The sequence below is a fragment of the Chaetodon auriga genome, chromosome 1 (assembly GCF_051107435.1).
Source record: "Chaetodon auriga isolate fChaAug3 chromosome 1, fChaAug3.hap1, whole genome shotgun sequence".
In the NCBI taxonomy this organism is placed as follows: domain Eukaryota; kingdom Metazoa; phylum Chordata; class Actinopteri; order Chaetodontiformes; family Chaetodontidae; genus Chaetodon; species Chaetodon auriga.
This window is the reverse complement of record NC_135074.1, coordinates 29385059-29405808: the sequence shown is the minus strand read 5'-3', so window position 1 is coordinate 29405808 and position 20750 is coordinate 29385059. Positions and strand designations below refer to the sequence as shown.

Genomic DNA, 20750 nt, shown 5'->3' with positions numbered 1-20750 from the left:
AAGCAAAAAGCGGCGGCGTTGTCGGACACGCGTGCTGGCACATGCACGTTGATGAGATTTCCAAATAACTGCAAAGTAGACAAGTGAGACGACAACTCATGAATGATGCAGGCGGGTCTGTAGGCGATCAATAACAACATGCATCATCTAACCAAATTTAATCTAAATCCGACCGGTGGTGAAGTAATTATGGCCTGTCAAAGTTAAACATTTTGACACCTTGATTAAATTATTATCCCTGCTTGGCCAGGTTCGAGCTTTATTTTTGGACTTCAGTCTTTCAGTGTTGTTTTTCCAAGTTGTGCTCAACGACACATTTTCCAGACATGTGACCTCTAGTGGTGGAGCAGATAACGAGTGTCCTCTACCAGCAGCAAAGGCAAAGACAGTCATAAAACCTCCCTCGACTTGGTCACACCAGCATTCACTCCTGCAAAGTTTCCGTTCATTTCAGTGGAATGCTCCATCTGCTGGTATGATCCGGCGCTCACTGCAGGGTGGAGGCGTGAAGGAGGCGCAGACGGTGAAGTGTAGGAGGTTTATGACCTCGACGATGGAGACTGCTGTCAGCACTGGTTTATTTAAGCCGTGAAGGTCGCCTTTCCCTAACGTCAGCTTAGTAGTTTTAACGGCCTTAACTTGACCAGATTTTAATTTAAGTGGTGGCAGGTCAGAAAACGCTCATGATTCATGTTTGGAAGAGTCAGGTGGAGCGTTTGGAGGCACTGACAGATAATCGGCGTTGTCATTTAGGTGTAAGGACTTTTCTTTGTATGTAAGTGCCTTCCTCTTACCAGCCACTTCTAAAATACACGCTACAAAAGAAAATGTGAGGCTGCAGATCCGTGTACGTCAGGATGTTATCGCATTTCTTTCAAGTGTGGCACAACAGCAGCTCAGGTGGCAGAGCAGGTTGTCCTTGAGGCTGAACCTCAGATCTGCTTCTGAGGTTAGCTCATCGCGCGACGCCTCTCCGTAATCAGCGTTTGAATGTGTGTGTGGGTGAATGTGAGGCTTTCTAAAGTGCTTGCAGGATAAATGTGCTGTATAAAAGCAGTCCATTTACCTTGGAGCCAAGCCTGAGTGTCTACAACAAAGTCTGTTCCATCCTTGTAAGAAGTACCACGGAGCTTTCAGAAGAAACGCAATAAAAACACACAATGTTCAGTTCAGGCTTTTGCAGTCGAAGCATCAGGTGACTTTATTTTAATAAAGGATCAATAAAGGATTATGTCATCTTAGCCTGAGCCATACGCTACATGTGATGTTAAAGCAATGAGCTGAAAAAGGGCGATAATACTCTGTGTCCTCCTTCACAGTCCACACGCTCATTTGATCGATTGTTAATTTAGAACTATTGATAAGCGGCTCCTTACGAAAAGGCCGTCCGCCAGTGTCGCTCCAAGACATTTTTTACCCACGGTGCCTTTTTATCTCCATCACTTAGCTCGGATACTTGAGCAGCGACGTGGAGAAGCTGTCCTCCACATGATAACCACTCGAAAGACAAATTTCACATCAGAGACTTTCAATAAAGCAAAATGAATTTGAAGAGGACAGGTTACCATGTTGGGGGGGGGTGACGTGCCTCCTTTGTAGGCGCACAATATTTCCATTTCAGATCTTGTGATAATATTTTATCAAGTTGCCCCGTGGCACTTCACATCCTGACTGCGCTCACATCCAAACATAAAAACAGCATTTAGAAACCCATGTGAATGACAAACGTGTCAGTGTTTCCTCCCAGAAGTGTTGCGCGGCTTTTAAAACGCAGTCTGGGGAACCACTTTGCACATTGTAATGTCTTCAGCAAACCTTAAACTGCAGGAGTTCAAAGGCTTTTCTGTGCCGCGGCTGCTGTGATATTCAGCATACGAAGACAAGCGCACATAACAAATCTGTTTTCCTCTTTCCAGCCTTCTGCGAGGAGGGATGCAGGAGCGGTGGGACCTGCGTGTCCCCCAACACGTGCGTCTGTCCCTCAGGATTCACAGGACGCCGCTGTGAGACAGGTGAGACCCGAGGACCCCACCTGACACTTCACCTGTGCAGCTTGTTCAGCCAATTAAAGCTCAGCCGGAGCATTGTGTTGTTTTCATGGGGTTGACATCAGAGGGGTGGTCATTAGGTCGGGCTGTGGGATCAGCAGTCGTCCCTTGTCTCTGTTACACACACGCACCCACACACACACACACACACACACACACACACACACACACACACACGTGCCGTGTCTAAAGCCCTGTGTTTAAATTGGCCAGCGCTCAGGTCAAGGATCCCAGGAGAGCCGTAGAGAAGGACAGCTAATTCTTTTCTACTCGCCTCCATTTTCCTTCTTCTCCCCTTTCCTTTCCTCCTCTCCTCCGTCCTTTCCCTTTTATTCGCTTCCTTCCTTTCCTTTATTCTCCTCTTGTCCTTCCTGCTCTCCCTGCCTCTTCCTTCCTTCTTCCTTTTCTTTCCCTCCTTCCTCCCCTCTTTCTATCTTATCATTCCTCCCCCCTTTCTATCTTATCTCTCAATTATCTCCCCTCCTTGCCCTCTCCTCTCGACCTCCCTTTTTTCCTTCTGCTCTGCTCTATCCTGCTCTCTGCTTTCTTTCCCATCTTATTCTCCCTTCCTCTTTTTCTCTGCACCTCCCTTTCCTCTACTCCTTTTTCTTTCACTCTATCCACCACTCCCTTGCTTCCTTCTCCTTCCTCCCATCCCCTGTCCTCCAACCCTTTTTTACTCTTCTATTCTTCACTCTTCTCCCCTCTTTCTTCTATCCTTTTCCTCCTCTGCTGTCTTTCCCAGTGTATTCTCCTTTCCCTTTTTTCTCCGCTCCCCCTCTCTTTTGTTTCCTTACCTCTGTCTGTCACTCCCTTGTCTCCTCCTCCTTCCTCCCTTTTTCTCTCTTTTCTTCTTCTCTCCTCTATCATTTTTCTCCTCTGCTATCATTCCCATCTTATCCACCACTCCCTTTTTTTCTCCTCCTTCCTCTCATCCTCCCCTGTGCTTACCTTATTCCCTTTGCCTCCTCCCTGTTTCCCCCTCATTTCTCCTCCTCTCCTCTCCTCTCCTCTACTCTCCTCTCCTCTCCTCTCCTCTCCCCTGTTATTAAACTTAATGTCTCTGCAGTCTCGTTTTACAGAAGTGATCAACCTGCTCTCGTGCAGCATCACATTCACAGGTCAGCTATTCACATCTTGTTGCCATGGCTTCCTTTTAGATACCAGGTTACACACACACACACACACACACACACACACACACACACACACATGCACATTATTGGTGAAATTACTTGCAGCAGCTACAGCTTGAACTTAAGGTACTGACATCAGTCCGAATACGTAAAGCAGGGGAGGATTGCAGTGGTAGTTCTCTGTGGTCTCCCTCTGTTTGTCACAAGTATATTATTAGATTTATCCATTTAAAAACAGCTTGTAAAGAGAAAGAAAAAGCAGCTGTAATGTCAATGAAGTCATTGCCTTTTACATTACATACGTTTAAAATGTTGTTTTACTGTCACAGTCACTGTTACAGGTATTTCTCACTGCAGTCAAACAAAATGATCTCTAAAATGATCATTTTGCAGCTGGTTGGAGCTCCCTCCTGCGTCAGGATCTAAATCTAAACTTTAAATTCTGCTCAAGTTGTTTCAAGTTATTGAACTGAAGACAACCTGTGCCCCTCTGATCTCTCTGAATTTCAGAGCTTTGTGTGTGTGTTAGTGTGTGTGCACTGAGGTAGAAGTACACAAATTCAAAGTTTGCCTTATCAAATGACCACCGTAAGTCACCGTAAGTTGGACATATCCTGTTAATCACGTCACTCTGTAGCTACATCATGCATTTTTTTTTCTGCCACAACACTTTCTTACTTTGTTGTGGAAAAATTAACCTTGATACTAAATCAAATTCTCTCACATCTGAGCATTTGAGTTGTTGAAAGGCAATCAGCAAGAAACACATTAATGAAAGCCGAGGACTAATTAACCTCCAATAAACACCATCACATATCTATCAGTTAATTAACGTGGAAGCTAATTCCTCCGTGCTGTTATCTGAAAATGAAACGTTACATCTAAAGGTAACATTTTGGCGCCACAACCTGGCACCGACTTTAAATTTGTGCCTATAAATTGAATTTTGATGACAAACAAAATGCAGGATTGGCTTGGAAAAATAATGATTTTCCGTCTGCAGAGTGGATTCTGTTGCTTCCCTTTGAACCGCTTTAGAGGGGGAGAGAGGAGGGAGAGATTATGCACAGAAGAAAATAACGCGTTGAAGTGAGTGAGGAGCGAAAATATGGACTGACGCATCATCCCGCTAATGAGGCCCCTCCCCGTGGCCCCGTGGCTGCTGCACAGGGCTGCCACAGATGCAGTGCAGAGGGAAAATCACTCAAAAGCTGCGTCTGTCTCAGGACCTCAAACGTCTTCTGCACGTGCATATCTCATTTGCAGAGTGGTGCACAGTTTACTTTTACAGCATGTTAAAAGTTTGCTGCAAGGGGGTGAGAGAGATAACATGATAGCATTCCTGTGCATTTCAAGCATATACGAGTATGATTAAAAAGAGCACCGTGCCGTTTGTGTGTGGTAGCAGCGTAATGGAGGCGCTGATGGAGCCTCCCTTGAAGAGTTGCCTTAGGCGTCTTGTACGAGCTGTACAGAAGGTTCTTGTTTTACCTCGTGCGCGACACGTTCTCTCTCTCTGTCTCTGTGTTCCCCCCTCGACCTGCCTCCACATCTGTCAGACTCTCTCCCCGTTTGCCTGTACAGTGCGTCTCTCATGCACCTGTCTCCGTCTCCGTCTCCTGTGCTGCCCGTCCCTCCTGCGCAATAAAACACTTCACTGCTCCAGTGGCTTCACTCCTCTGTGCTGCACACTGCAGCTCAATGGGAGGTTAAGAGCATCTAAATATAAAGCCGATGGGAAGCGAGTCGAACTTTTCACTCATCTTTTCACCTTCTCCCACGATGATCCCTTCCTCTGGGTTGCCTGTCTTCATCCAGTGGGTTCATATAGCCAGCACAGATCCACTGTTGGATCCTTGTGATATATTTTCTGAACTGCTCTGGATCAGAAGCTGAGCAGCTGACATAGCCCCGATCTCCCACTTCACCCGCTGTGAAGTGCATACGGCTTCTTTGCTTAACTAGCACAACCCTGTGTCCTAGAAATAAGGTTCATATGCAACTAATTTGTGTTCACAAACATCCTGGCTGCTGGGATTATGTTCACAGTCAGCGTCTGAGTGAATGAAACACTACATTTTATGCTCCGTGCTGCAGTTGCAGGGAGGTGGACGGGATGGATGGGGGCATACAAAGTGCAGGATTGTGACACCACATCCAGGGTTAACGTACAGGCTTGGCTTAGGCAGCTAAAGCGCTCTGTTTAAGGTTGGAGAAAGATCGCGATGAACCTTTTCTGCACTGAAATAGAACAGGTTCTTTTCCTAACCGAGTGCTGCCGCTGCCTAAACATAACCACATGTAAACATGTTGAATAATGCTGTAGTCACTACGAGTAGATGGCACATTGCAAGATTTCAGCTCACTATCAACATTTCCATGACTTCCCAGGTAAGTTAATTAACATTTTCTCATTATGTTAATACAAAACATAATTCGCTCAGCATTAAATTTCCTTCAAAACATATCAGCTGCTGCTAATGAGTTGTATGTAAACTTATTTCTGGCCATTGCAGACGGTACATACTGTACTGCAGAGATGTGGTTGGGTTAAAGTTGCCCCATTTAGTGATACGTCAGAATATGGACAGAAGCAGCACCTCTCTGATGTGTGTGTGTGTGTACAGTATAATGTGTGTGCAGTGAAAGCATCAGCGCTTCACTGTCAAGTTCAAAGTGTGAAACAAGATGTTAGGAATAAATGTAAAACTCAAGCAACCTCTAAGCGACATTAAAGGATAGATTCAGGTTTTTATCTGTGTTGAAAATGCTGTTATCATTCCTCCGCTCTATACGCTGTGACTGCAGCAGACAAGGGAACAGTGTTAGACAGATCAAGTGGCCAACCTTCAAATTTACATTGCATTCATTCTAGAGTGACAGTGTCACTTTCTCTGAACTTTATTTGCTTGCTGAGCTGCAGTGGACGGATGGTATCGCACATTTCCCACTGAAGTAACTATAATTCTGGATGATCCCAGTTTGATTTGGCCAACTCAGGCTGCTGCAGCCTCAAAATAGCATCAGAAGGAAGAGAACTGTTTTCCACTGGATGTCAAAGGAGAGGCTGATCACTTCACGGCCGTCAGGATGATTCCAGAAACTCCTAACATGCATATTATATGGGCACATGAGGGTTGTATTAAGGCTTGAAAAATGCTTAACCTGTCCTGTATTATTATTGTTATTATTATTATCAGCATTAGCATTTTAGCATTATTGTTAGCATTTTATTGACTCTTATTGTTGTTTACTCAACATTTGCACATTAAGCTGGTCAGTTCTCAGTTCACTATAGTGCTTTTACTGTGAAAAACAAGTACAGGAAGTGTTGGGTTTAGTACATTTAACACGTTTCTATCTGTCCGTCTTTCACTCTCTCACTTTCACTCAGTAGCAGCACTTTGGCCTTTAGGATGATAAAATCATCCACATGCATTGTGATGAAAGAATACGTCACCCAGTGCGACACTGCGGCTCTTAGACTAGTTTTTTGATGACAGTGGACGTCTATGGGAGAAGCTGTACAGGTGTCAGACTTAAGCTACACAATGCATTCATGGCTGGTTCCTGTCTTTTTTATGGGATTAGTTGAAAACACCAACCAGCACATTTAGACATCCAGGTCGTAACTGTAACTGATTAAATGTCATTTAAACAGCAGTAATATTTAACCTGGATCACCAAAATTTACACTGTGCTTACAGGCAGTGTTCCACACACCTGATCTCCTTCCTGGTCTCAGATACTGTGTCACGTCTGTAGTAAGTCACCGCAGTATTAACAGCTCTGCATGTTCGTTAGTGCGTGGTCACTGCTCCTTTAATGCCGGATTAAACGAGCTGTTCATTTTATGCACATTTACTGGTCACAGACTATCAGGTAGAGACCAACACAAAGCCTGGCTGTTGTTTCTGTCTGAGTGACTCTTAATGTAAATGCCCCACGTCACATTTCCCGTGATGTTGTTTCAGTAGGTTAGTAGGGCTGAAATAAGTGTAATTATGTTAAGTTCAGCAGGCCAGAGGATTCTCCCGAGAGCGGGGGGATTATTTTAACTGTGTGTGGATTAATTCCCATTTCCTCTGTGAGCTAAAACTCACAGCTCTTCACAGTCCAGGCTGTCATAAAGTCTTCATGTATCCCCGTTGGGAAAACCCACAGACGGGGCAGAAGTGAAGCCCTGCAGAAAGTACTAAGTGCTCTCGTTTGCATTGTAATGGAAGGAAACAGAAACGCTGTCTGCTTTCCTTCCTGTGGCTGTAAGGGAGATTGATGGTGTGTGGGTGTATGTGTGTGTGTGTGTATGTGTGTGTGTGTGTGTGTGTGCTCTGCCATATTGTACTTTGTGCCACAGGAAGGTCACCTGTCCACTTCACTGGCAAGATAATGGAGGGCTGTTCACACACACAAACACACACTTGTCCAGCTAACAAATAGCTTTATAAGACTATTGAGCTACAGGAATCACTGACTGTGTGCGAATGCTGTGGTTTTTATTACATCTAAATAAAAAGGACTTACTAGACTGGTGACGGATGGGGTTTTAAATAACATGCGCTCTCCATAAAAAGAGATTCAGAGTCCTGGTGCTGTGTAGTCTCAACTCCTCGTTCCTGGTGGGTCCATAATTACAAATGTTTTCTGACAAAAGAAATCAACCATGTCAGGCTGGATTCAGGCACCATATATATGAAGTATGTACTAAAAGCTCACCTCAGAGTGTGCACCACGTGCGCTGAGGCTCAGACCTTACCACAGCTCAGTGACATCCCAGAGTCCTTTGCTGCATGTCCTCCCATCTCTCTAACTTGCCAACATTTTGATTAAAAAATTCTAAGGTTGGGGGGTTTTGGCTGCTGCGTCCAACACTTTGGACCTGAACAACATGTCTTGGTCAGATTGCCATAACTTTTAAACTGGATATTCATGCTTCAGACAAGGAAACTCTAATTGCATACATGAATATTCATGATCTCCAGAGGATGAATATTTATGCTTATGATGGCCTCAGACTTTTCCTGTGGTGCCACCATTGGCCCAGAATTTCAGATTTATCAAGGACTATGTAAAAATGTAAAGGCCTCCATGAAATTCATAGAGCACATAGAGGATGAACGCCTGTGCTGTTTGGATAACGCATGCATCTCACCCCCACCACCCCCACCCCCCCACCTCAGAGTCAACAACAATTCAAATGAGAAATTAAGGAAATTGTATTTTTAATCTTACAATACAGTAATTGCATAATTGCTCACTTCAATATTACCACAGACTGTGTCGTGTTGTGGTGGAAAAACAAACCAAATGACCGTGACTGCGCTCTGGCTAGTCAATGCTAGCTGATGAGATAGCCTTAACTACAGCTAAGTTACCCCCTTTTCCCTGTTTCCTGGAAGTGAAAAATCCTTTTTGATGCACCACCGTCTTCCTAATTGAGTTGTGTATTCCACACAAATAACACAGCATCTAACAGAAGATTTCTGACAGCACTTAATGTTGTTGGTACGGCACAAAGAAACAAAATAACATTGCATTTTGCACAGGTGCATTCATTCATCAGGGCGAAGACGGCTGTTATTGTTCTCTTTGTGTTCTCCTCACTCCAACACCTTGATGAAGAAATGACTTTGTTCCACATAAAGCTGCTAAATGTGGAAGGTAATGAGTTTATTGCCGGTAATGAAAAAGCAAATTTTACACGGTAGAGGAGTGCGTGTGTGTGTGGGCACTGAGAAGCAGCGAGATAATTAAAGGTCTGTGAGCTCTAATGAGCGCAGAGCGTTGAGTGGTAGAAAGATGCCGAGAAATGGGAGGGATATAGGTGGAAAAGTGTTTTTTCTTTAACTAAAAAGGTAGAGGAAAGTAAGAAAAAGTCATATTGAAAATGTTGTTGCAGATTTGCTGCAGTCAGTGACCGTCCGGGTCCTTTGGTATCTTCTTCCTCTTCTACACTGCAGACATCCGCTCTTCAGAATACACCAGCATTATCAAAAGTGAAGTTTTGGATCAAAATCAATGGAATCGCTACAATCAACGACAGAGCCAAACCAAACTTGCTCCGTTGATCAGCTGCAAACCATTCTGACAGTGCTGACCTTTAAGGGAACACAGAGAAACAGAAGGCGGAGGAAGAGGAGGTCACGTTAGCTGCTGCATCATCCAAGTTTAAATAACTTCGCTCTGTTAAATGAGAAGCAGCTCCGAGCTTTCCCCTTCGTTCCAGCTTTGTCATGAACAAAACTGTCGGTAATCACTGCACCAACAACACCTCCAGTACAGCCTGTTCTGTAAGGATGAGCAAGCTAATACTGCTGTGCTAAATCCACAGTATGATCAGCTGTGAGGGGAGCAGGAGGCGAGTCAGTGTTGTCCTGACATACACCGGTCCTACACTCTTCATCCAATATACACAGAAAATCCTTCACACACTTTATGAACCGGTTTAACGTTATATTCATTGTTTCAAATTCTGCGCTGCACAGAGTCAAAACTGGGAAAAACTTGTTTCTGTCCTCTGTTAGATGTAATTAAAGTAGTAAAATAGAAAAGCGAGAGATCCATGAAAAACAAGCAGAAGCAGAAAATAAATGTTGAAAATCAGAAGACAAGAAAATGGGCATTTCTCTCAGAGGATGAGGAAAGACTGGCAGCACCTCCTCTACCTCACAATTAAAGTGGCAGCATTCTGTAGTCACAGAGAAAACCCTCTCAGAATGAGTCACTTCTCATAAATTGTGGAAAGATATGTTGGCGAGCAGGGTGGGATTATTGTTATTAGGAGGGCTGGCAGCACTGTCGCCCCGTGTTTATGTGCTGTAGATGTTCAGACTGGCCGTTATTGCTTTTCTTCCTCACAAAGCTCCCTCCACAGTGAACATGACCGTGTTTATCTGTTTATGCAAAACAGGGGAGTGTTTCGCATGAGATTCCACGCTGAGGGCGCAGAACGTGGAGTCTTAAAACATATGTGAACAAAGCGCGTGCGTATCTGTAAATTAAACATGAATGAACAATCCTGATTAAAGCCATGATCCTAATTTGCACTAAACTTGCATTATTTCCAACTGTGACAAGTAATTTGAGCAGTTGCAGCGACAGCGAGCGTTGCAGCAGACACACATACAGCAGGTTAATGAGTCAGACTGTGCTGTGTAAAGTGAAATGTGGTCCGCCTGCGTTTACGTTCCAGCCGCCGGCAGCTGTTAACCTGCTCTGTGCAGTGACTGCAGGCCGACACTCAGCTGTCTCAGTTTGCACACAGTCAAACAGCTTATCAAACTTTAAATGAAGATAATATGAAAAAGATGACATGATTACTGTGTTCAATATTGTTATTATTATTATGTTTATCTCTTTACTACGATTCTCATTTCAAGATGCTGAACACGGTTTCCTTCACTGCCTGCCTCTCAAGAACGGATTATTCTGCTGGTCTTGGGTACAACGATACTAAGACTAAAGACTTCTGCTTGGCTATGAGCTGTTTTTCAAATCAAACATCTGAAGCTGAGTGCAACGCATTGTTCTTGCAGCTGCATTTATAAATAGCATTTTTTGAGTAAAACGTACCAGAACCATGTCATACAATACTTGAGTACACTTAAAGAACAAATACTACTGAACATTTAATATCCAGGCCTTCAGATTATAGACACTAATATTGACTGTCTGTGTAACAGTTTGGCCACAGCTGACAGTAGCACACTGAACAGAAAGCCCTTCAAATTCGTCTTAGTTTCCTTCATATTCCCAAAGGACAAGGAGTTTAGTTCAATTACCATATTTTAATGTTATATGATCATCTGGGTTTGTGCTGCAGTATATATCCCAACTAAAAAACAGTCACTCTACTTAGAAAATCCAAAACTGGACAGATATTCAGCGCTGTCAGAGCAGAAGCAGTACCTCCAGGTCGGTCTGGTGTTTCCATGAACACACCGGGCTGTGTTTGTGGGTGGGAAGCCAGTGAGGGATCATGACTTTGTTGCTTGGGTGGCTGCCTGCATTAAAGGCTTGTTTTAGCTAATATCAGTGCTTTTCAGGTGTCTGCAGTAGAGATGTAATTATTCAGCATGATAGTGAAGTGAATCTGGACCACAGCTACATTTACTTTTACCATTTAGACGAGTGAATCCTGTTAAACTGAATCAGTATTAAAACTCAATGATGCATTGAATCTTCGCTCGAAAGAGTGGAATCACCACTGGATTAAACGATGACACCGTCGGCATGCAGGACAACCAGCCCAAGCGTCTCGTGCACATGCTCTTCGGTGCTCTTTTGTTAAAGGGTTAGCTGCTCTCAGCCACCAGTCACCTCTAATCTCGCTATGTTTCAGTGGGATGTCAGAGAGGGAATCTTCTGGTGTAGCTCTGACCGGATCTCTGACCTGAGAGGCTGACAGAGGGCAGTCCTCTCGGCAGCTGTCAGGTCTTATTACCCGCAGCACACCAGGCTAACGGCATAACCACAACACACACACGGCTAAACGGCTCACCCTGAGACTCAGATTTTATCTGAACAGAGATAAATATGTGTGTTCTTAAAACAGGGTCAAAGGTATCGACTCTGACTTTCACAACAGGGCTGCAACGACATGAAAATGTTCTCAGATTACAGATAAGAAGGCCATAAGAAGGTTATTTGTAATGGATGGAGCAACTGTAGCTACATGCTGATGCCATACGGAAACCGCTATCGCATGCTGGGGACAACTGCAGGAGCTTTAGTAAAAACTGAATAAGTCACACAAGCCTTTATTCCTCTAGCAGTATAGCACTTTACCATATGAAATATTGTAAATCATAGTACCAACTAGCTATACAAAACATTTGTATAAATCACTCTTTTCCATCTCTTTACTCCTCTGCATAGCTCCTACTCATTTGTAAGTAAATGTCTCGTGACCTCGACACTCTCATTGTTCTCAGAAAACTTGCTTTGATCGACTTGACGTCGTGCTGGCGTGAACCTCGCCGTGTGTGCAGTCTCAGCGGGAGCTACGAAATTTGGTTTGGAATCTTGCACATAAGCATGAAGTTTTTGGAGAACACGTGGATCAAAGAAAAGCGCGACTTTCTCACAGGGATAAACTTTGATTAAAAGAATATGACGGCATTATGGGAAATATGTGTGTTTGTTCTCCTGCCAGGAGTTTTATTAGATCAACAACACTTTCATCTTTTTATATTTATCAGCTTCAAGCATCATGGCCGTGTGAGATGGCTGTCTGGTATCGCAGAAGTCAGGTCTAATGCAAACAGCGAACGAGACAGACTGGTGTTCAACTGGGAGACCTGTGTCTGCTGTGATGCTGAAAAGACGCCGTTTCTCCGAGCTGTAGCTAAAGCAGTAGACGGAACTCCAGCTTCAGGGTCTTGCTGTGCGAGAATGAAAAGTGATCTGCTTCAGGCCGTCCACGCCAGAATAGTTCAACTGTGCGAGCAGGTTATTCCTACTCCATTTGCGTGAATTGTCAGGTGGCGACCTCTAGTGGCCGCTGTAATTACGACGGAAACAAAGGAGGTGCAGCACGGCAGGTGACGTAGTATAAAGAGCAGGAAAGCCTGCTTGTCAAAGTCACCTTGACCTGTTTAAGTTACATGACGTACTTAAGTTACTTGTTTATTTTAACCAGGTAGTTTTGTTGCCTAAACCTAAACAAACTGCGACCATTTCACAACGTTAACAATGAGAAACGAAGGCCTGTCTCTGGTACTCACCCGCAGTAATATATGCCGAAAAACCAACGTATTCAGTTGTTTTGGTATGTGGAAGTGTTGTGTATTTACATTTAAACTGACCTTTGTGAAAAGCCAAATATACACCTGTTGCTTTGTGTGACGTCTGTCCTTCACTGTATACAGATTGTTTTTTTCATCCATGACGGTTGAAGAAGTGAGACCTCTGTGGACTTTTGAGTTTTGCCTGACTTTGACAGCAGATACTCTCTAAAGTTACTAATCTCCAGCGCTTGCTCGCTTATAAAAAACCTCTTAAAACTCATTGCGTAACATGAAAACTGCCTGCGAGTCTAGCTGTAAACTATGCTTTTCCCCCTTCAGCGACAATATGACACATAGACATGACAGTTAACGAGCAGTCCCTCGCTACCTTTCCTTGTTTGTTATGGTTCGTGTTTAAGTGACTGAAGGTGTGACTGAAGGTCACGCTTTAACCAAAAGGGTGTGTGCGCAGGTCGCGTCTCGTAGCCAGGAGCGAGAGGGCTGCAGATGAGGAGCAGAGCTCACACCATACATAATGGATGAGAGAGATTTACTCTCTCGAGAAGGAGCGAGGACCGACCGCCTCTGGGCTGGGCATGTGTATGCACGCCGCACGCCGGAGACAAAGCGAGCCGAGTGGAAACGGCAGAATGAGCGAAGAGAAGACTCAGAGAAGTGCACCAAAGACACAACTCTGCTGCCAAACGGGGTGATTTCTAAAAAGTCTTTGATCCGCGCTGTGGCGGACGGGCTGCAGAGATGTTGGATGTGTAATGTGGGCCGCCGCTGACCCAGCTCTGCTGTTGTGGTGGCGCTTTGCTCTGATTGGATCAGCCTCCACTGTTGCAGCCCGCACAGATCAAAGAGCAGCCAGAGAAGGCTCAAATTAGCCGAAGCTTCAGGTTTATGTCTGCTGCCGGTGAAATAATTTTGACAATGCTGATGCCACAGTGTGTGTTTGCGTCCTCAGATATCGACGAGTGTGCGGAGGGCCTGATCGAGTGCCACAACCACTCCCGCTGTGTCAACCTGCCCGGCTGGTACCATTGTGAATGCAGAAGTGGTTTCCATGACAATGGCTCCTACCTGCTCGATGGGAGCTCCTGCATTGGTGAGCATACGTTGAATTGAAAGCATCCTCGTCACTGCTTGAAATACGAGCTCCTCAACCCCGGCGTGCCCACCGCCTACCTACCACAGACTTCTCCCTCTCTTTCCGAGCTCAATTACTCAGAAATTCTGAATATTGTCGCTGCCTGGCTTCCTCCTCAAGTGCCTTTTACCTCTGCTCTGTTCTTTACGTGATCGCTTGATTGCCATTCTTTGTCTAATTCATCCCCTTTGAAAATCAGGCGTGTAGACATACAGTACGCACATGCTGTGATGTTATGGATGGGAGCATGTGTGTTTGCTCCAACATGCCATCCAGCAGACATTACAAGCAGACTAATCAGAGGTTTTCTCACCTTCACAGCTTGAGATCGAAGCATGCGGTGTGAAGCCCACACGCACAGCCCTTAATGAGATATTCATGAGGAACACACGACAGCCTTGTGCCGCCGTTAGATGTTTGTGTCGTGCGCCCAGCCCACAAAGCCAGGGAGAGGCAGCGTTACAGACGTAAACAGAGAAACACCAGGCTTGTGTGCTTCCTGTGTCACAACAAAGTGTTGATGAAGCACAGAGCAGGAAAGTACAAAGTCCTAATTTTGCAATCAGTTTTTAAGCCGCCAACCCGTCCTCTGCTAAAATGGACGACCATGCATCCGCCCTGCGAGCAACTCGTTTAATAATTTGCAATTTTCATCATATCTGGTTATTTTCCTGTGCTGTTGCATGTGACCAGTATTTTCCAAGGCTTTGTTTTTGTCTTCTTAGATCATGCCATGATCTTGATGAATTATGAAACAGCAGCTTGTAAGCAAGGACCAATTATAGAGCAAAAATTGAAAACAAGGAGAGAAATTACTACAATTTCAACACTTTATTCCAGCATCGATGCCGCTACTCTCACTCCCACATCCAGATACTTATCTTTCAGATAAAAGTTTTAGGAGCTCGTGAAGAGCTGAAATCAACTTCGTCACTTACGATTGCCAAGTGGAACTGTTTTTAATAGTCTGTCATGCCTGTTTGGTCTGATTTCAGCACTTCGTTAATCCTGAATACATTCCACTTACTGGTGAAGCTGTTTTACTGCTGATTAGAAAATAATCAGATTCTCATATTGTATGAAATGTCTTGTGGAAAAAGTCTTTCATGCCATATAAGATGCTCTGATGAAAAAATGTGATTTTTCTTAATCGACTGAAATTCAAAATATGAGAGGTACAACATGCTGTGCAGTGCATGGTTGGAGAAACAAACTTTTGGATCATAGCAACATTTCTCTTTGATCGCTGCGGTTGTGAATCTCTTAGCAAGGCTCAAATGTCCAGTAAGCACTGATTTGGTGATTTGCAGGTCAAAAAACACCCAAATATCTGGATTAAACTAAGCTAAAGTTACATTTTTTTAAATGATTAAGAAACATCTTGTATCAAAAGTTAAACAGCAGTACTTTAAAGTGTTGTTATGACCTGCTTCACACTGAAATATAGTCATTTAAATACTGTTAAAATAACCATTAGATGTAACCTGGATATCTGAAAGTCTAAGAGTTTCAAGCAACATGAAGAACACTGAGGCTTCACTAATGTACAGTGGTGAGTTGAGCTAAATCCCAACTTCAGGACGCTAAAATGCTCACAATGACAACTCTAACATGCTGATGTTTACAAGGTCTGATATTTAAGCAAGTTTTCCATCAGGGCTTTCTGCCAGAAAGCCTTTGACAAACACAGGACTTTCACCCATGAGGCCGGCGTTTGTGTTAAACCACAAGTCAAAACTGATTAATTATTTTAAGTCAAATCATGATCTTTTCCTAATCGTGATCAACTAGTTTTGGTGCGTAAATCTAACTAAGTCGTTTTATTTCTGGCAGAAAGACTTTCTGTCAGAAAGCCCAGAAGTCAAACTCCTCCCATAACCTGTTTACCACGGCTGCTATCTTAGTTTAGCATGTTAGCATGCTAACATTTGCAAAACAGCAAAAAACACAGTGCGGCTGCTTATTATTCCTGGCACAGTCATCACCTGAACTTCAGGATTTTCAGTGGTTCGGCATATTACAGGTGACATTCTACCTGTACGAGAGCAGGAACTCAGAACATCCAAATATCACTCAACAAATCCAAGGCAACGCTTTTACTCTGCATCAGTGGAAAGTTGTAATGTAGGCAGCAAACAGGCCGGCCTGGCTGAGCGGAACGCTTCCGGTTAACCTTTAAATCAAAATGCAACATCAGCAGTCCCGTTTGAGTCATTTACGTCGGGGGGAGAGGTATAATTTCCTCTGACGGTGGTTCACTCACACTCAATTCTTCAGAACAGTGATAGACAGAGGGGACAGCGGCTTCCCGTCACCACACGGATTAAACACCATCCAGAACATCTTTAAAGGCCGGATCACCAGCTCATGCTGTCTGTCTCTTTCCTGGTGAGTTCCTAAACTACCAAAACTACATCAAAGAACGCAGCGTTCAGGTTCTACTTGTTACTAACATGTTGATAACAATACAAAAAAAATCCAGCTGTTTTAAGCACAATGAACTCTGCGTTGACTCTTGTTTTGATAGGTGGTGTGATGTTAGATCCAGAGGTGCACACTGCAGTGCGGTTTTGAAGTCAGTCCCTCAGAGTCGGTGCTGTTTTCACAGGCCAGTTTGTGTTGATGCTTGACAGTCATAAAAGGGAACATCCATCAGTGGGGTCCATCGGTTCACTATGTTCCTAACACTCGTAGTTTCTCCTCAGCAGAGGGAAATACGCTGCCTCTGTGATGTGTTGCCGCCGTTTTTTTCACATGCTTTATGTACGTCATGTTTTCGCTAGGCCTTCTATTTCCACATTTCCATGTGCAAACAACAGGCAGATGCAAATCAGCGATGCACATGCTCCAATCTCCTCTTGGGTAATGAATCAAAATCTTGTGCCATCAGAATTAAAAGATGGTACAGTCTCATTAAGAAATTCAACACGTAACTCATATCTGCTGCAAACGGCTCAAACAGTGAAGTTACATCCGTCTAATTGGACATGAACTTATTTGTTTGTTGAGGCTTTCGACAAACATATTCATGACTTGAAATGTGATTTATACAATGTGATTAGTGAAAGTAGTTACTTGCATGTCAATGAGAAATGGCGTTAATGACTGTGTGTGTTGTGTATGTGTGTCACTCCATAAACAGACAAGTGCATGAAGCTCTTACAGTATGTATCCGCCACCTTTCTACCCCCCCTCCTCATGCAAGTATTAGGCTGGAAGCCAGCGGGGGAAAAAAGTACGAATGACAGTTTAACAGGATTTTTTCCCCCACAGTAACCCTCCACCAGCCTCTCATGAGTCAACCAAACAGAAAGTAGGATTCTGTAGTGTGAGAGCCAGCTGAAAGCAGAGTTCAGGAGTGCCAGTCAGTTAACCACATGTAAACAGCTGCACGTTGGCCAAGATTACGTGACGACCGTACAGGAAACAGCAGACAGCACTCGGGATGATAATTAGTGAGACGGAAGAGGACGGTGTTCTGAGAAAGCTGAAGTCTCTTTGTCTGTGTGTGCTTAAAGCAGTAATTGTGTACATAACTGCATCTGGTGAAGAGGTCAGGTGGTTGGTTGGATGTTTTTTCTTTTCTGTTAGACGGATATTTAAAAAATATATGCTCAGATTTCAGATAAACGTTCAAATCTACAGCCAAAAAGCATCACTTTCAAACACCGTTTCTGTAAAAACCCATGGCTTCCTAAAGGTAATGGCTCTATGAAAGCAATCTACCTCAAGTGTTAAAATCCTGTATTTTGCTGCAGCAGCAAAGTGGAGCCTCGTGCAGCGGTGGGTGTGCACCCGGTGAAACGGGCCTTCCAGTTAAAGGATGTGATGTGTTTTTCAGATGAACGGGGCACTTTGTTGTGTTGTCGGTGCTAATTCACGTTTGGCACACGGAGCAGCTAGCAGCGCGACTCTCGGGGGGTCCTGCAGGGTGACACATGAGTCTATAGGAGCCTTTTATCTGTGAAGTGCACTCTCTCTCTCTCACTTTGGGTTTGGGCTGTTCCTAAAGTACCTGTTCAAACACTTCACACATGGCCAGTGTGTGCACATACTGTAAACGCTGCAGTCAACGGACGTGAGGTACAAATTAGACCGAGCAGTAAAAACTGCATGTAGGTGAAAGAAAATGTGCCGTAAATAAAGTTTATGAAAGTTTCCTCATGACAGCAGAGAACCAAAGTGAAACCAGAGCTGCACTCTTTAATGGTTTCTAGTTGCTGGAGTGTTGTGATACAAGTGCAAGTACAAGTCAAGATACACAATATTTAACATCAGTTTTCTTTACATTCCGCCGCCCACTTTCAGTTGGCTGCTTTCTAGCGAGCGCCCTGATTGGCTCATTGAGTCTAAACTGAGAGAACATTGACATTTACACTGACAGTGTTTTTGATTCATCTCACAATGAGACACGATGTTCACAAAATGAGTTCATGTTGTCGGTGTGCGCAGGTGTTGCACTGAATAGATGCAGCCGTTGATGAGACTCACCTGGCGGTTATTTTATTGTTGCTGTTTCTGGGACAGTTTTGGTCTCATTTCCAGTGTTTCCAGCTTTTGGTCTTTGTATTCTGCTTGTTTTGTGCTGTTTTGGTGACTTTGACTGTTGTCTTTTTATTGCTCTTGTACACTCACGACCGCTTTGTGGAAGCTAACAGGGATCTGAATAAAGACTTATGCTTTGTTGTTCCGTTGTGTGTCACAGTGCATCATTGCAATATGGCAACAATATGCTGCATTAAAATAATGTTGTGCACTTATTTTTTACAATGTAACACAGTGAGAGTCTTGCAGTACCTTGTGTATTATTTTAGTGTGATATATTGCAGCATTAACGTTACAATAGGTTGTGTTCAGTTGTCTGCGCCGTGCACTTTGGGGTTTCTTTACGTCGTATTATGCTGCATTGTGTGCAAATACACACTGTCGTGGTGAGGACCAGAGCAGCTGCAAGCAGCAGTGCTTCTACTTCATCGCCCTGACTGAGAGCTGCATGGCCTGCATCTCAAAACATGTTTATTATGCCTAATGCTTCAGGGAGAGACAGGTGGCTTTAATAAGCAGATTGTGCATAAAGATGAGGATAATACACCATAAACTCCCACTGTCTCCCTTCACCACAGCGTGCGTGCATCATTGTCTCCCTCTCTGTGATGTACATGACCTTTCCATATGGGCTGCCTGGAGACAGACCAAAGAAATATAATTTAAATACTCAAATACTGAGCTTTCTGATGATTTCTAATTACCACCATCTGTCAGAGGGGTTTATTTGTCCCGCGTTCCCGTGTGTTGGTGTCTACGCCTGTGTGAATGTCTGTTGTCATTTTCATACACAGCAGGATTAGTGCCATCATGTGTAACAGCACATGTAGGTGTGAGTGTAAGTTTTTCTTATGCTCGGCTGTGCTCAGCTGGCTTCTCCGAAGGGCTTTTGTGTTTGGCTGCGAGACCGTCTTTCACAGCCTACGTGTACGACTACGCTTCATCTGCGAACAGCAGCTTGTGGCTGAATGTGGTGAATGTAGCATGAAGAGCATTAATCCTTCACCAGCGGAGGTACAGTATGTCTGACTGGCTGATGGGGATTTCATTTAGTGTATGCAAATAACCCGTCGCAGGCACAATAAATTCTCCGCTGAGCTGTTTTCCTCTCTTCTCTGTATCCAGCGAACTGGATGCTGTGACCAATTAGTGTGTGTGTGTTGGGCTCTGTCAGAGTGTGTTGCATCGACCAAGCCTCGCGTCCACCCGGAGGAGGTCATACCATCATCGTTCTCCACGGACAAAACAAAACTTTGGTGCTCATAGAGAGAGCAGCTTGTGCCAGAGGCTTTCTCTGTAACTGTCGTGTCAGTTCATGTATTTTTGCAGTTTTGGTGTTTCCTTTCCTTCCATCACATTACATTATTTTAAGTTATTAGTCGCTTGTTAGACATAATTAGGTACTTACTTTTGGATTTTGGGTTAACTGTGGGTGGGCTTTAGCAGCTGTGGTTGTTTTTTGTTCACAAATTCAACAACCAAGTGTTCAGAATTTGTGCAATCAATCTGTTATCCAAACCAATTACAGCACTTGCTCTGAAAAGCTCCTGTGACAAACCTCTGCAGCAGCGTGTGCGTCATCTCAACTTGGTTTCGTATCAGTAAAAACCAGCAACACTATCCTCTAAAGTTATTTTTCTCTGCAGTCTCCAAACTTCTGCAACTGTCAGTTCTCTTGCTGTTATTGTGACATGTCTGAAACCACATCCCCTCCGTCTCTGGACATTTATGCCCCTGTAGTGGAGGGTTTGTGGGAAATGGGGTCTGTTAAAGGTGGCTAAAAGCAGAACTAGTGAATAAAGAACTATATTAGATTCTTTTTTATTGTTTTCTCTTTTTACCGTCCTAATCTAGACGCATTTCTGTTATTACAAATGTCAGTGGGATTTTGAGTTTTCTAACTTCTGAAACAATATCCCGGCAAGTTGGGGCTTCACCTCGGCTTTCCATAGAATACCATGACACATTTAATCTGCCACCTGTAGCACACACTGGACAGACAGAAGGAGTTAAAGTACTGCTTGATTCTGGAGCAAAGCAACAACAGTGAAGAACATCTGAAAGTGACAAAGCACAGCTTATATAAGAGAGTTGAGCCAAGTCACGTGGAGCTGAGTCTGACGTCGTGAAACGGCGAGCG

The 20750-nt window shown here is 44.0% G+C and overlaps 1 protein-coding gene across 1 annotated transcript in view; it reads left to right on the top strand.

Moving 5' to 3' along the window:
* LOC143322512 (protein kinase C-binding protein NELL1-like) overlaps positions 1-20750 on the top strand; it is a 229592-nt gene that overhangs the window by 197211 nt on the left and 11631 nt on the right. The window contains exons 15-16 of the mRNA XM_076733753.1: positions 1917-2012; positions 13883-14023. Of these exons, the coding sequence (XP_076589868.1) occupies positions 1917-2012; positions 13883-14023 (237 nt within the window). The remainder of the gene's footprint in view (positions 1-1916; positions 2013-13882; positions 14024-20750) is intronic.